We start from the raw sequence: 12,524 nt of genomic DNA, 5'->3' as shown, positions 1-12,524 counted from the left end.
GGCCCTAACAGAAAAAGTTTGCTGACCCCTACACACAGGATAGGAACCATCACTTATACTGATGTGATCCACTATGAGGATGGCAAATGGCCAAAACAGATTGGTAAGACCATAAAGAATATTTCTAACATAAATTGTTACACTAAAAGCCAGGTGTCCCTATTTAAAAGGCTTAAGTTCTTCTGAGAAGAAACAGTGATACTGATTACAAAAGAGATGAAAAGAATATCAGAGAGGTGGTCCCAAGCAATTGATGTCAACTAGAATAAGCTGGTTAAGAAATTCCCTATGGCAAAAATGGCTGTGTATCTTTAAAGGCACTGAGAGTCAATGCTCCAATGTAGTTTGGTATGCTGTGGTATAACTCCTTTCATTTTTTTCAAATCACTAATGCTTGCAGTACACATACCCATGTGTACCATATAGTGATGAGACCCTGAGTATTTGGAAAAAGAAGGAAAATCAAGATGCAGAGTGGGAGGAAAGTCCGAGGGCATCAGAGCAAACACCTCCTGTACACACTGTGCTCAACTGTGTCGTCTTTGTTTAGTCAATTTGTTTCTACTGCCTGAGATGCACCCTCAGAATCCAGGATCATATCCTACACATCCTTCAGAAACCAACAGAAATCCTATCTTATCTGTGAAGTCAGTTCCTGCTTACTCTAGCTCACACTAAACTCTGTCTTCTTTGAACAATTATAACACCACTTGTTTTGGTCCACAATCTCTTACTGTTACTTAAATGTTTCAACTTTCAAGGACATGAATCATGTTATACAATCCTGTAGTTCGAAGCACTACATACTTTGTCAAGGACTCTCCCAAATACCTGCCGAATTGAACCCTTCCTCCCATGGCAAATGTTTTTCCACTTCCCAGTTTACTAAAACGTTAAGTTCTTCAGGGCAGGGATTGTTTCTTCTGTTCACCGCTGCACCCTCAGGGCCTAGAACTGGGCCTGGCACATAACAGACATTGGACAAATATTTGAATGAGTGAATGAATGAAAGGTACTACTTACAGGGGTAAAATCAATAGGGAAGTAACAGGATGTCACTTCAAACAACTCCTCCACAAAGGGTCCTAAGGCAACAGAAAAAGAATGAGGACTTATAAGCCTCTCATCTGACAAGCCCCAACCAGCTAATTCAAGGCTACAAGGGTGTACCCAGGCTATAGTCTCTGGAGATGAGGTCATGGACGATGCGGAAGGCCACCAGAAGATTACGGGGATCCTTTTCCCCATCCATCACCTGGATGAAGCCAAAGGTGAAATCAGCTCCTAGGCCCTTCAGCTCTGCGGAGGAGAGAACAAGATCATTACTGTCCCGTGGGATAGAAAGCTGGGCTTTCTTCTGGCCTGTGTTCTCCCTCTGCTATCACTGACTTTCCTGCCTACCAGAGCAGGCCCTTTCTGTTTTCCTATTCCAAGAGAGTTCTCAGTGAAGAGAAGATGTGCAACAATACATAATTGTTACAGAGGTAAGAATTTAAAACATCAGCTCAAACTCCACCATTTCTTTACTTTCCTGGGGAGTGAGTGGCTCCCAGTTTCCCTTTATCATCCTCTCAAAGTACTGGCTCTTCTATATCACCCCGGGCTAAATGAGTCCTGGTAATGGGGGAAAAAAAAGATGTGCTCACTTTTCAGATTTTCCAGAGAGCCCTGCCTCTTACCTTCTTCCCGGGTTCGCATGAAGTTGGTGATGATACTGTAGACTGTGTGTCGGTCCACCTGTGGCAGGGACTTGGTAGGAGAGACAGGAAGTAAGTAAAGAGAGTGCCCAAAGAATACCTCAGCTGACAAAACTACTTCCTGCTTCACAATCTCTAAGTGGACAGTGCTCTTTACACCAGTATAAGATGAACCTCAGAGGAAATGTAGAGAAAGGATACGGCTATTGCCCAGCAGTCCAGCAGTGGAACCGATAACCAAAACCTGTCTGCTGTATGCCTTACTTTAAGTGTAAGAGGACACAGGTCAGACATAAAGGCATGCCTCGCTCTCCTTATACAGTAGCAAGGGATAGCATGTGAACATGGTCAAAGACCTGAAAGAGTTCAGAACTTAGAAGGCAATTTTTTTTGCCATCTAATTCTAGTTACGTCAATGGCTGGGAGATAGAGGAGAATACCAAGGTGACTGTTATCACTCACCTGTACGTGGACCTCCTGGAAGATGGCTTTAAGCACGGAGACAGCCAGCCCTGGGGGCAGGGCCACACACAGGCTCTGGGGGAGAAGAGAAGTGTGAGCACAGAGGGAATTCTGGGAATTCTAGCACAGCTTTCAAGACACAAGCCTAAAACAGGGCTATTTAGCTACAGTGGGAATCACAACATCCAGGTTTGGGAAGAAGTGCTAACAGTGAGATACATGGTCCCTTTTCTCAAGTTGATTAGGTCTCTGCAGCTCCTTCCAGTTTGGCTTTGAATTCCAGTCCCCAAAGGATACTTTTACTCTACAAACTAAAAACAGAAGTGGAGCTGGCTGAGACTAGTTTAGTCCCACATCTGGGTATCTGCTTTGAAGCACTTGAAGTCTCACCCTCTAAGGGGAAGGAGAGAATTCACTGGAAATAGGTTCCTGCAAACATGGTATGTAATACAAAAAAGAACTCACAAGTGCCCTCAAACCCTGCAGGACAGACGGGATCACAAGATGATGGTCCTTCAGCCGGTTCTCATAGAATAGGATCAAGTGTACCACTGCACAGACCAGAAATTCAGCCGTTAGTTTACACAGGCTGGAGGAGGGCCCACCGGCTTTGCTCCTTCCCAAAGTTTATAAGGGCTGTTCCTGCTTGGGCTTCACTACAAATTTTCTCCTTCACTGAGAGATATGTCCCAAGCCCTCCCATTTGAGGGTAACTTCCTTGATCTGTCAGGAAAATAGGTGAACATCTTTTATTATCCATTCTCACTAGGTCACAATCAAACCCATTCTCAAGCCGAGAACTGCCTTTCTACAGAACTTGGGTTGGCAAATTTTCTCAAAGGGCCAGACAGTAAATATTTTAGGCTTGTAGGACATAGTATGTCAAAACTACTCAACTGGGCCACTGTAACATAAAAGCAGCATACACAATAGGTAAATAAATGGGCATGGCTAGATGCTAATAAAGCTTTATAGAAGATAAATAAGTTGTTGGCTTTTTTCCTCAGGACTTCAAAACACTTTGATATTTCATTACTTTTCCACTCCATCTATGAAACACTACTTTGTCCATTTTACAAAGAGGGGAAGATATACTGAAAAATACTGTCTAAGGCTACATTTGAAATCCATGTGTCTTGTGTCTCAATTCTTATCTTCTCTGCCACATATACCAGTGAGGAATGAAGACCCTGAATTAAGAGTTCACAGATACCTTATGTCCTCCCTCCCTCCCTGTAAAGTTGGCTTGAATAGACAAGGCCTTGGCTCAGCACTCCTACTAGCGATGCCAGTACCTTCCTTCTCCAGGAGCAAGGAGTGACACTGCAGTAGCACCTGTGACAAGAGCTGGATTCCTCGTGCCCGAGTTCGGGGTTCTGGATTCTCTAGAGAGGACCTGGGGTAAAGTAAGATAGAGACAGCCTGACATTACCCAGTTCAAACTTTTGAAGTAAATATTTTGCAATTAGTCACACTCACCCCCTGGGCATGGAAGCTGGCCCAGGAAGGTATTCTGGAGGTGCTTAGCATTACAGACAACACTAAGGCCAATCCCCAGATTGACCTGGCATCATTAGAGGCATACGTGACACCACAGCCAACAGAAGTGTCCATCTCCAGGCACTGACTGGGCATGGGGCTTACTCCTTCTCATACAACTGTGACATTCCTCTGAAACAGAGCTTAGCAGCTAACCACAGGGCTCAAGAGATGACTGGCAGCTGCAGCTTCTACCAAAACAGGAGGAGAATAAATATATCACTGTTGAAGCAACCACTATAGTCTTAGGGACCATATCGTCTTTATAACTGGAAGACCATTATGGTCTTTATAATTGGAAGTTTACAAAGTAAGATGGTCAGAGTAAAGGTTTTAACTATTTAGGATTATTGATATGGGAAGACCTAGGCTGAAGCAACAAGGAGGTGATTTATCATCAAAACAACTCACATTTAGACATACCAGAAGGAATCTAAGTAAATGCAGGAGGTAGAAGACTTCTGAAGGAGAACTGGCCAGGATACATGAATGAAACCTCAAGGTTAAGAGTATCTCTAGCTAGGGGTAATGGGGTAAAAAGAAGCTCACTTTTGACAGGATCCTTAGGACAGGAACTTATAGAAAGGTAGAAGTAGAAAACTGTGCATTTAAAAATGGACCAAGGCACACAAATGCTCATAGCAGCATTATTCAGAATAGCCAAAATGCGGAAACAACTCAGATATCCCTCAACTGATGAATGGTAAACAAAATGTGGTATACCCATATAACAGAATATTGTTCAGCAAGAAATGAAGTACTGATACATGCTACAACAGGGACGAACTTTGAAAACATTATGCTAAGTGAAAGAAGCCAATCACAAAGGTTACATATTACTGTATAATTCCATTTATGTGAAATTTTCAGCATAGGCAAATCCACAGAGACAGAGTAGATTAGTGGTTGCCAGGGGCTAGGAAGAGAAAGGAATGGGGAGTGATTGCTAATGGGCGTGGGGTTTCTCTTTGGGGTGATGAAAATGTCTTAAAACTGACTGTGATAAGGGTCGTACAAATCTGTGAATACACACTTTAAAATGGTGAACTTTATGATACATAAATTGTATCTCGATAAAGCTGTTATTTAAAAAAAAATGGACCAAGGCCACAACATGAGGAGAAAGGCCAAAAGGTCTCTTATGTGGGAAAAATGCATAATAGTGACCTTACTCCCCCACCCTCTCCCCAATTTTCTAGTTTTTTCTGTTTTAGAAGACATGCTAGCCATGACAGTTAACAACCTTCGCTAATTTAAATGTCAATTTAAATGGTCTACCAAGTATGAAATATGAGGAAAGCAGACATTAGACTACAAGCATATAGTTCCTCCGGAGCTTGGAATATCTGGTGGTAACACTGGTCTTCCAGCTGTTTTTCCAAGCCTTTTCCTATAGTGGGGAACCTGGTGCAAGGTCAGCCTCTTGACCACTCCCCAGGCTGGGCTCACAGCAGGTCTGAGTCAGATGTAGGCTGACTAGAATCCTATTGGGGAGGGTGGGTCTAAAGAAGCAGAAGAGGAATCCCAGCCCTAATTAACTAACAGTTGATGGCTTTCAACCACCCATCTCAGCCTAAACCTGTGGGCTGACCCAGGAGCTAATGTGACCCACAGGTGGTGTTCCCAACACTTCCTTAGGGGCCTCAGTCAGGTGGCAAGAATCATTTTTCAGGAGAAACACTGGCTTAACCTGAGGTACTGATATGGGAGGGGGAGGAGAGTGTTGGGCTACAGTAGGAGAAATTCAGGACAAAATAACTTTTTCAGAGTGCAGCGCCAGGGCTGGAGACTGGTATTCTAGAGCAGAGGCTCTTACCCAAGGGCTTCCACCACTTGTAACACCGTATAGCTTCCAGATTTCACATCTAAAGGAAAGAAGAAAAAGAAATCTGAAAAAATAAAAATAAAATTCCATCCCAGGGTTCAATGGCTCTAATTACCAATGTTTTTGCCTACCCTAGGTCTTACACCATGGGGCCCACCATGCTTGCCAAGAGCCTCTCCTACATGAAAAGCATTTCTGTAACACTTCAAGTATGCAGCTCCAAGTATAAAAATTGAAAAGAAAATCAATATATCATTTGCAGGTAACTGTTTATCTAGAAAATCCAAGAGAAATAAATGAAAAAAATACTACAAACAAAATAATTCATTAGGGTGGCTAGGTACAAAATTAATATGAAATTAAGAACTTTCACATACACACATACAATAGCCCGAAAAATTATATAAAGGAAAAAAGAGCCTATTTACAATAGCAACAAATAAAAATTAAAAAAGAGAGAAAGAGAGAGAAAAATACCTAGATATAAACCTAACAAAAAATGTGAATATCTGGGGACTTCTCTGGTGGCTCAGTGGTTAAGAATCTGCCTGCCAATGCAGGGGACACAAGTTCAATCCCTGCTCCGGGAAGATCCCACATGCCGTGGAGCAACTGAACCCGTGTGCCACAACTACTGAGCCTGCACTCTAGAGCCTGAGAGCCACAACTACTGAGCCCATGCGCCAAAACTACTGAAGCCCGTGCGCTCTATGGCCTGCGTGCCACAACTACTGAGCCCACGTGCTGCAACTACTGTAGCCCACGCACCTAGAGCCTGTGCTCCACAACAAGAGAAGCCACCACAATGAGAAGCCCACGCACTGCAACGAAGAGTAGCCCCTGCTCACTGCAACTACAGAAAACCTGCAAGCAGCAACAAAGACCCAACGCAGGCAAGAAAAAAAAAAAAAAATATATATATATATATATATAAATGTGAATATCTGAATGGTGAAAACTTTAAAGAACCACTGAGAAAGTTACTGTGTTAAAAATAATACATAATTAGACAGGCAAATTCTGAAAAAGAGCAATGAGGGAGGGAGGGAAGGCAGTTCTTCCAGATAGTAAAAGATTGTTATAAAGTCACAGTAATTAAAATACTGTATAGTTTTTTGTTTTTGTTTTTTTGGCGGTACGCGGGCCTCTCACTGTTGTGGCCTCTCCCGTTGCAGAGCACAGGCTCCGGACGTGCAGGCTCAGCGGTCGTGGCTCATAGGCCCAGCTGCTCCGTGGCATGTGGGATCTTCCCAGACCCGGGCACGAACCCGTGTCCCCTGCATCGGCAGGCGGACTCTTAACCACTGCGCCACCAGGGAAGCCCATAAAATACTGTATAGTTTTGAATATACTTTATGTTTTCCATAATAAAAGTAAAAAACAAAATATAACCAGTGTAGTATGAGTTCATATTCAAAGAAATCAATGGTACAGAAATAGAATAGCAAATCCAGAAAGAGACACAAATACATGAGAATATGATTTTAAAAATCACATTTCAAAATGAAAAACAGACTATTCAATAAATGGTGTTGGCATGATTGGGTAAATATTTGAAACAAACAAACAAACCAATGGCTCCGAATCTTTCACCAAAGTAAATATCAAATGGATTAAAGAAAAAAACACACGAGAACATTTCTAAGTATAACATAGTTACATTTAGCCATAAAAGAAAAGATTGGTTAAAATCAGCTACATTAAAAAAAAAAATTGGATTTTCTGCAAGGCAAAAACAAACATCATAAGACAAACTGGGAAAAAATATTTGCAATTCTTATAACAAAGGGCTATTTTACCAATATAAAAAGCACTTCTACAAGTCATTGAGAAAAAAGACCAACAACCAATTTTAAAAGATGTTCAACCATATTAACAACAGGAATGCAAATTCAACTCCCCAAAACGTTGGTTTTTAACATACTAGACTGGCAAAGATCAAACATTTTGTATCACGCTTATGTTTGGTGATGGTGCGTGGAATTAAGGCACTCTTAAACACTGTAGGTGGAGTAAAAATTGGTACTGCCCTTTTATGGAGCACCCCCCCCCCTTTTTTGGCCGCGCCTGTGGGGCATGGAGGATTTTAACTGCTTGACTAGGGGTCGAACCTGCGCCCCCTGCAGTGGAAGCGCGGGTCTTAACTACTGGACCACCAGAGAAGTCCCTATGGAAGGCAATTTGAAAATACTTTTTAAATTACAAATGTACGTAGGCTTTAATCCAGGGAATCTTCTCAGAATTTATCCTATATACTTGTAAAAGTGCAAAATAATGCATGTACAAGTTTTTTCATTTCAGAATGATTTATAATAGCAAATGACTGCAAACAACAAATGGCTGGGACATGGAAGCAACCTAAGTGTCCATCGACAGATGAATGGATAAAGATGTGGCACATATATACAATGCAATATTACTCAGCCATAGAAAGGAACGAAATTGGGTCATCTGTAGAGAGGAGGATGGACCTAGAGACTGTATACAGAGTGAAGTAAGTCAGAAAGAGAAAAACAAATGTCATATATTGACGCATATATGTGGAATCTAGAAAAATGGTACAGATGAACCAGTTTGCAAGGTAGAAATAGAGACACAGATGTAGAGAACAAACCTATGGACACCAAGGGGGGAAAGTGGCGGGGAGGGTGGTGGTGGTGGTGGTGGGATGAATTGGGAGATTGGGATTGACATGTATACACTAATATGTATAAAATAGATAACTAATAAGAACCTGCTATATAAACAATACATAAATAAAATTAAAAAAAAAAGAAACTAGTTAAATAAGTTATAGTACATCCATAATGGAATTCTCTGTAACTACTTAGGAAAAAAATTGAAAAAAGACTGAGGAACCTGTATATTTATACTGATAGTGGGAAAAGATTTAAAAGCAGAACATAAATAGAGTGTACATAAATAGTATATAGTATGTGCATAGCATTGTTTTTAAAGGGAGGGAGAATTATTTCTATTTGTATTTATTTATATCTCTAGAAGATGAAAGGAATTAGTAACACTGGTTGTCTCTAGGGAGGGAGACGGGTAGCTGGGGATTGAGAGGTAGACTTAAAAAAAATGTTTTACACTTTGGAATAATTTTAGATTTAAAAAAAGGTTGTAAAGACAGTATAGAGTTCCTGTATACCCCTCGCCCAGTTTCCCTGAATGTTACCATCTTACATAGTATATCTGTCGAAACTAACAGAGATTAGCATTTGTATATTACTTTTAATTAAACTCTAGACTTTATTCAGATTTTACCAGTTTTTCCACTAATGTAATTTTCCTGTTTCAGGATCCAATTAAGGACACCACATTGCAACTAGCTATCATGAATCCTTAGTCTCCTCTAGTCTGTGAAAAGTTTCTCAGTCTTCCTTGCTTTTCATGACCTTGGTATTTTAAAAGAATTACTTTATAGAATGTCCCTTGATATGGGTTTCTTTGATGTTTTCCTCATGTTTAGCCTGGGGTTATGGATTTGGAGAAAGAATAGCATAGAGGTGAAGTGCCTTTCTCATCACATCATATCATAGGTACAATATATCAACATGACTTATCACTGGTGATTTTAACTTTGATCACTTGGTTAAGGTAGTGTCAGCAGGTCTCTGCACCATACATACTGATACTATTTTTTCTTTTCCCACACTCTTTCCTTTGGAAGGGAGTCACTAAGTCCAGTCCACAGTTAAGGGGAAACAGGAGATTAAGCTTCATTTCCTAGAAGGAGAGTATTTATCTATGTTATTTGGAGTTATTCTAAGGAAGATTCATCTCTTCTCTTTTCTTCATTTATTCAGTTGTTTACATCAGCATAAGCTCATGTATATTTATTTTATTCCTTGGGTTATAATCCAATACTAGGTGTTTTTTTTTGCCGTGCGCGGGCCTCTCACTGTTGTGGCCTCTTCCATTGCGGAGCACAGGCTCCGGACGCGCAGGCTCAGCGGCCATGGCTCACGGGCCTACCCGCTCCGCGGCATGTGGGATCTTCCCGGACCGGGGCGCGAACCCGTGTCCCCTGCATCGGCAGGCGGACTCTCAACCACTGCGCCACCAGGGAAGCCCCAATACTAGGTTATTTTGTTGCTCAAATTTTCTATATTTGGCCATGGGGAGCTTTTTTAGGTTGGCACCAGTGTCCCTTTGCCATGCCCCATCCTTTTATTTTTTTAAGTGCTTTCTTACTTTCTGGCACTACAAAATACTACAGGGTCATCTTGTAACTTCCCTGACCCAACCCTTGAATCAGCCTTTTCTCCAAGAAGCCCTGGTTCCTTTTATTGGAGAATGGTATTAAAAACCAAGATCTGGGTGTAACTGTGCTCATTGCTATTGGGGTGTCACTGCTTCTAGGCCCTCCTCAGCAGAGAGAGCTGGGAAATATATGTACGTATTCTAACCCACGTATACACACATATTATCATTATGTCTGTATCTACCCATATATATTAAACTAAACATAAGATCATATTAGTCTCCTCTCTAATCTAGTGCCACAGGGTTCGTTCTAGCCTTCCCCCTTGCTTATTTGTAATTTATTTCTCTGACAGTGAGAAACCTGGTTCCCATTATCTATTATACCATTTATTATTCTTTTCAACACTAGTGTAGCTAATAAACTACTTTCAGAATTGTCAGCCTCTGTGAGAAACAAATTTATAAGCAGAGTACAGTATTTATGTACAGTTTTCTCTTTAGCCTTATAGTCTCCAGACAAAATATTGTTTTCCAAAGTCACTTAGATCAGCTTTTCCCCCCACCCCCTTTAGCAAGGATGTATCATACACTAGTAATATAGTAAATTCATTTGTCACAGTCTGCATGCCATCTTGGGATGGAAGGGAGACTCCTCACTGTGTATCCTTTTGCACCTTTTGGATGTTGCACCATGTGAGTGTATTACTTATTTTTGAAAATGCAATTTCAACAGCACAATGGTAATTCACATAGATCTAACAGAATCATCTTGGGATAAATTTTCAAAGGAGAAACAAAGAGCAAAGGTTAGCCATCTTCCTAAGCGTTTGATTAACGTAGAGGGGTTTTAGCTCAATAAGGTGTGGCAATCAGGGAATTACTTTCGCAGCCTGTTCTGGGTCCCCAACCCACCTACTTCTAAATGCAAGACCTAATTAGTCAGCTCTCGACAACACCAGACTTTGGCTAGGTGAAAAACAGGCTTGAGAAAACTCCTAAACTTCCAGTCCCCCTTAAGTCTGTGGTCTCTGAACAATAGCTGTGAACTGAGCTGAGGCGCAATCTGGTACTAGAGTAAGAAGTCCGATCTGACTGAGGAAGGGAGTGCTCTAGTTGGGATTCATAGCTCGTGACTGGCACCAATTTAGACATCAGGCACTCTTAGCCTTACTCGTGCCAGGATGTGGAAGGCCCAGTGCTGCCCCTGCTCCTGAGAAAGAGCCAAAGGGAAAAATGCGCAAGCTGTGGGGTGGGGGAAGGGGCAGCAGCTAGACTAAAAGGACAAACCAAGGCACTATCAGTTGTTCTACACCCAATTCCTTAACGTCAGTACTGAAGAGAGATACCCATTTCTGGGTTACAAAGTTGCACCATTTGGGAGGGTGGAAAAGGGTACTTTTCTGGAACCTCCTGGACAGAACCCAGGAAACTCTGCTGAAAAACCCATCTAAAAAATAATTTCAGTAGCGGCCACAAGGGTGTTAGCACATAGGAAGCCATAGGGGACTGATAACTGTTACTGAACTGAACCATCCTTCTTCAGCAACACCATCAAAGTCCTCTGTGTATGCTGGGCTAGGGACTCTCTTTGGAAGTACCTCAAGTGCTGTTAAGACAAAGTACCTGACTATTAGGCCTCACTCAGTCACCTCTAATTTTTTCATTAAAAAAAAAAATTGAGGTATAATTTACATACAGTGGAATGCACAGTGAACATATAATTTGATTAGTTTTAACAAAAGTATACCCAGAGTAACCAACACCCCAATCAAGATATAGAATATTTCTACCACCAGAGAAAGTTTCCCTCACACTCTCTACTAGTCAATCTCACTGATATAGGCTGCCTCAAATTTTATAAATGAAAAAGAGTTCTTCAGCATTCGGTATACATCATTATGAAACTGGCTGTTTTACAATTACAAAGAAACATCCATTTGCATGTGATTTCTTGAATCCCAGTATATGGGTGAATTCTCCTGGCAAAGCCCTTTAGTCTTCATACTTTCACAAAGAATCCATCTTGAATTAATGCAGCACAAACATAAAAGTGAAGTACAAAAGTCATACAAAATTAGGAAAAAATAATAAAGCTATTGCAACAGTAAATAAGAGTAAGGAAAATGGCAAATAAGGTGGCAAAGAACTAGAATCAGTATTTTTTTTTTTTTTTTTTTTTTAAGCGGTACGCGGGCCTCTCACTGTTGTGGCCTCTCCTGTTGCGGAGCACAGGTTCCGGACGCGCAGGCTCAGCGGCCATGGCTCACGGGCCCAGCCGCTCCGCGGCATGTGGGATCTTCCCGGACCGGGGCACGAACCCACGCCCCCTGCATCGGCAGGCGGACTCTCAACCACTGTGCCACCAGGGAAGCCCTAGAATCAGTATTTTGAAGATGTTTTCACAAAGGTAACTAAATCTAACATCTTATTCTAGTTCTGTTGAGCCTATCTTAGAACGTCTTTCAAATTTTCATCTTTTCCTTTTCATCCCTTATAACCAGACTATACAGGGACAGCTGTCAAAATAGCCTTCAACTTTTTAGTGTAATGAAAAGGTTCTGTAATTTTTAGATAGTGGTGGTAGTTGTAGAACATTGTGAATATACTAAAAGCCACTTATTTGTACACTTAAAATGGTTACAGTGGTGAATTTTATCTCAATTAAAAAAAAAAAGCCTTCTGATCCATCCCTAATCTATCTAAAATGCACAATTACTTCCCTGCTCACCAATCTCCCTTTGCCCCTCATTGCCTAAGACCTGACTCCTTGGCTTGATGTCATTCACGATTTA

The 12,524-nt window shown here is 41.4% G+C and overlaps 1 protein-coding gene across 1 annotated transcript in view; it reads right to left on the bottom strand.

Annotated features, from left to right (window-relative positions):
- Window positions 1-12,524, bottom strand: part of MMS19 (MMS19 homolog, cytosolic iron-sulfur assembly component) — a 32,350-nt gene that overhangs the window by 15,527 nt on the left and 4,299 nt on the right. The window contains exons 2-8 of the mRNA XM_067709800.1: window positions 5,515-5,563; window positions 3,455-3,555; window positions 2,625-2,710; window positions 2,160-2,234; window positions 1,680-1,749; window positions 1,171-1,299; window positions 1,024-1,085 (exon numbers count right to left, since the gene is read on the bottom strand). Coding sequence (XP_067565901.1) covers window positions 1,024-1,085; window positions 1,171-1,299; window positions 1,680-1,749; window positions 2,160-2,234; window positions 2,625-2,710; window positions 3,455-3,555; window positions 5,515-5,563 — 572 coding nt within the window. The remainder of the gene's footprint in view (window positions 1-1,023; window positions 1,086-1,170; window positions 1,300-1,679; window positions 1,750-2,159; window positions 2,235-2,624; window positions 2,711-3,454; window positions 3,556-5,514; window positions 5,564-12,524) is intronic.

The sequence above is a fragment of the Pseudorca crassidens genome, chromosome 16, assembly GCF_039906515.1.
Source record: "Pseudorca crassidens isolate mPseCra1 chromosome 16, mPseCra1.hap1, whole genome shotgun sequence".
Taxonomy (NCBI): domain Eukaryota; kingdom Metazoa; phylum Chordata; class Mammalia; order Artiodactyla; family Delphinidae; genus Pseudorca; species Pseudorca crassidens.
This window is presented reverse-complemented; position numbering and strand designations above follow the sequence as displayed.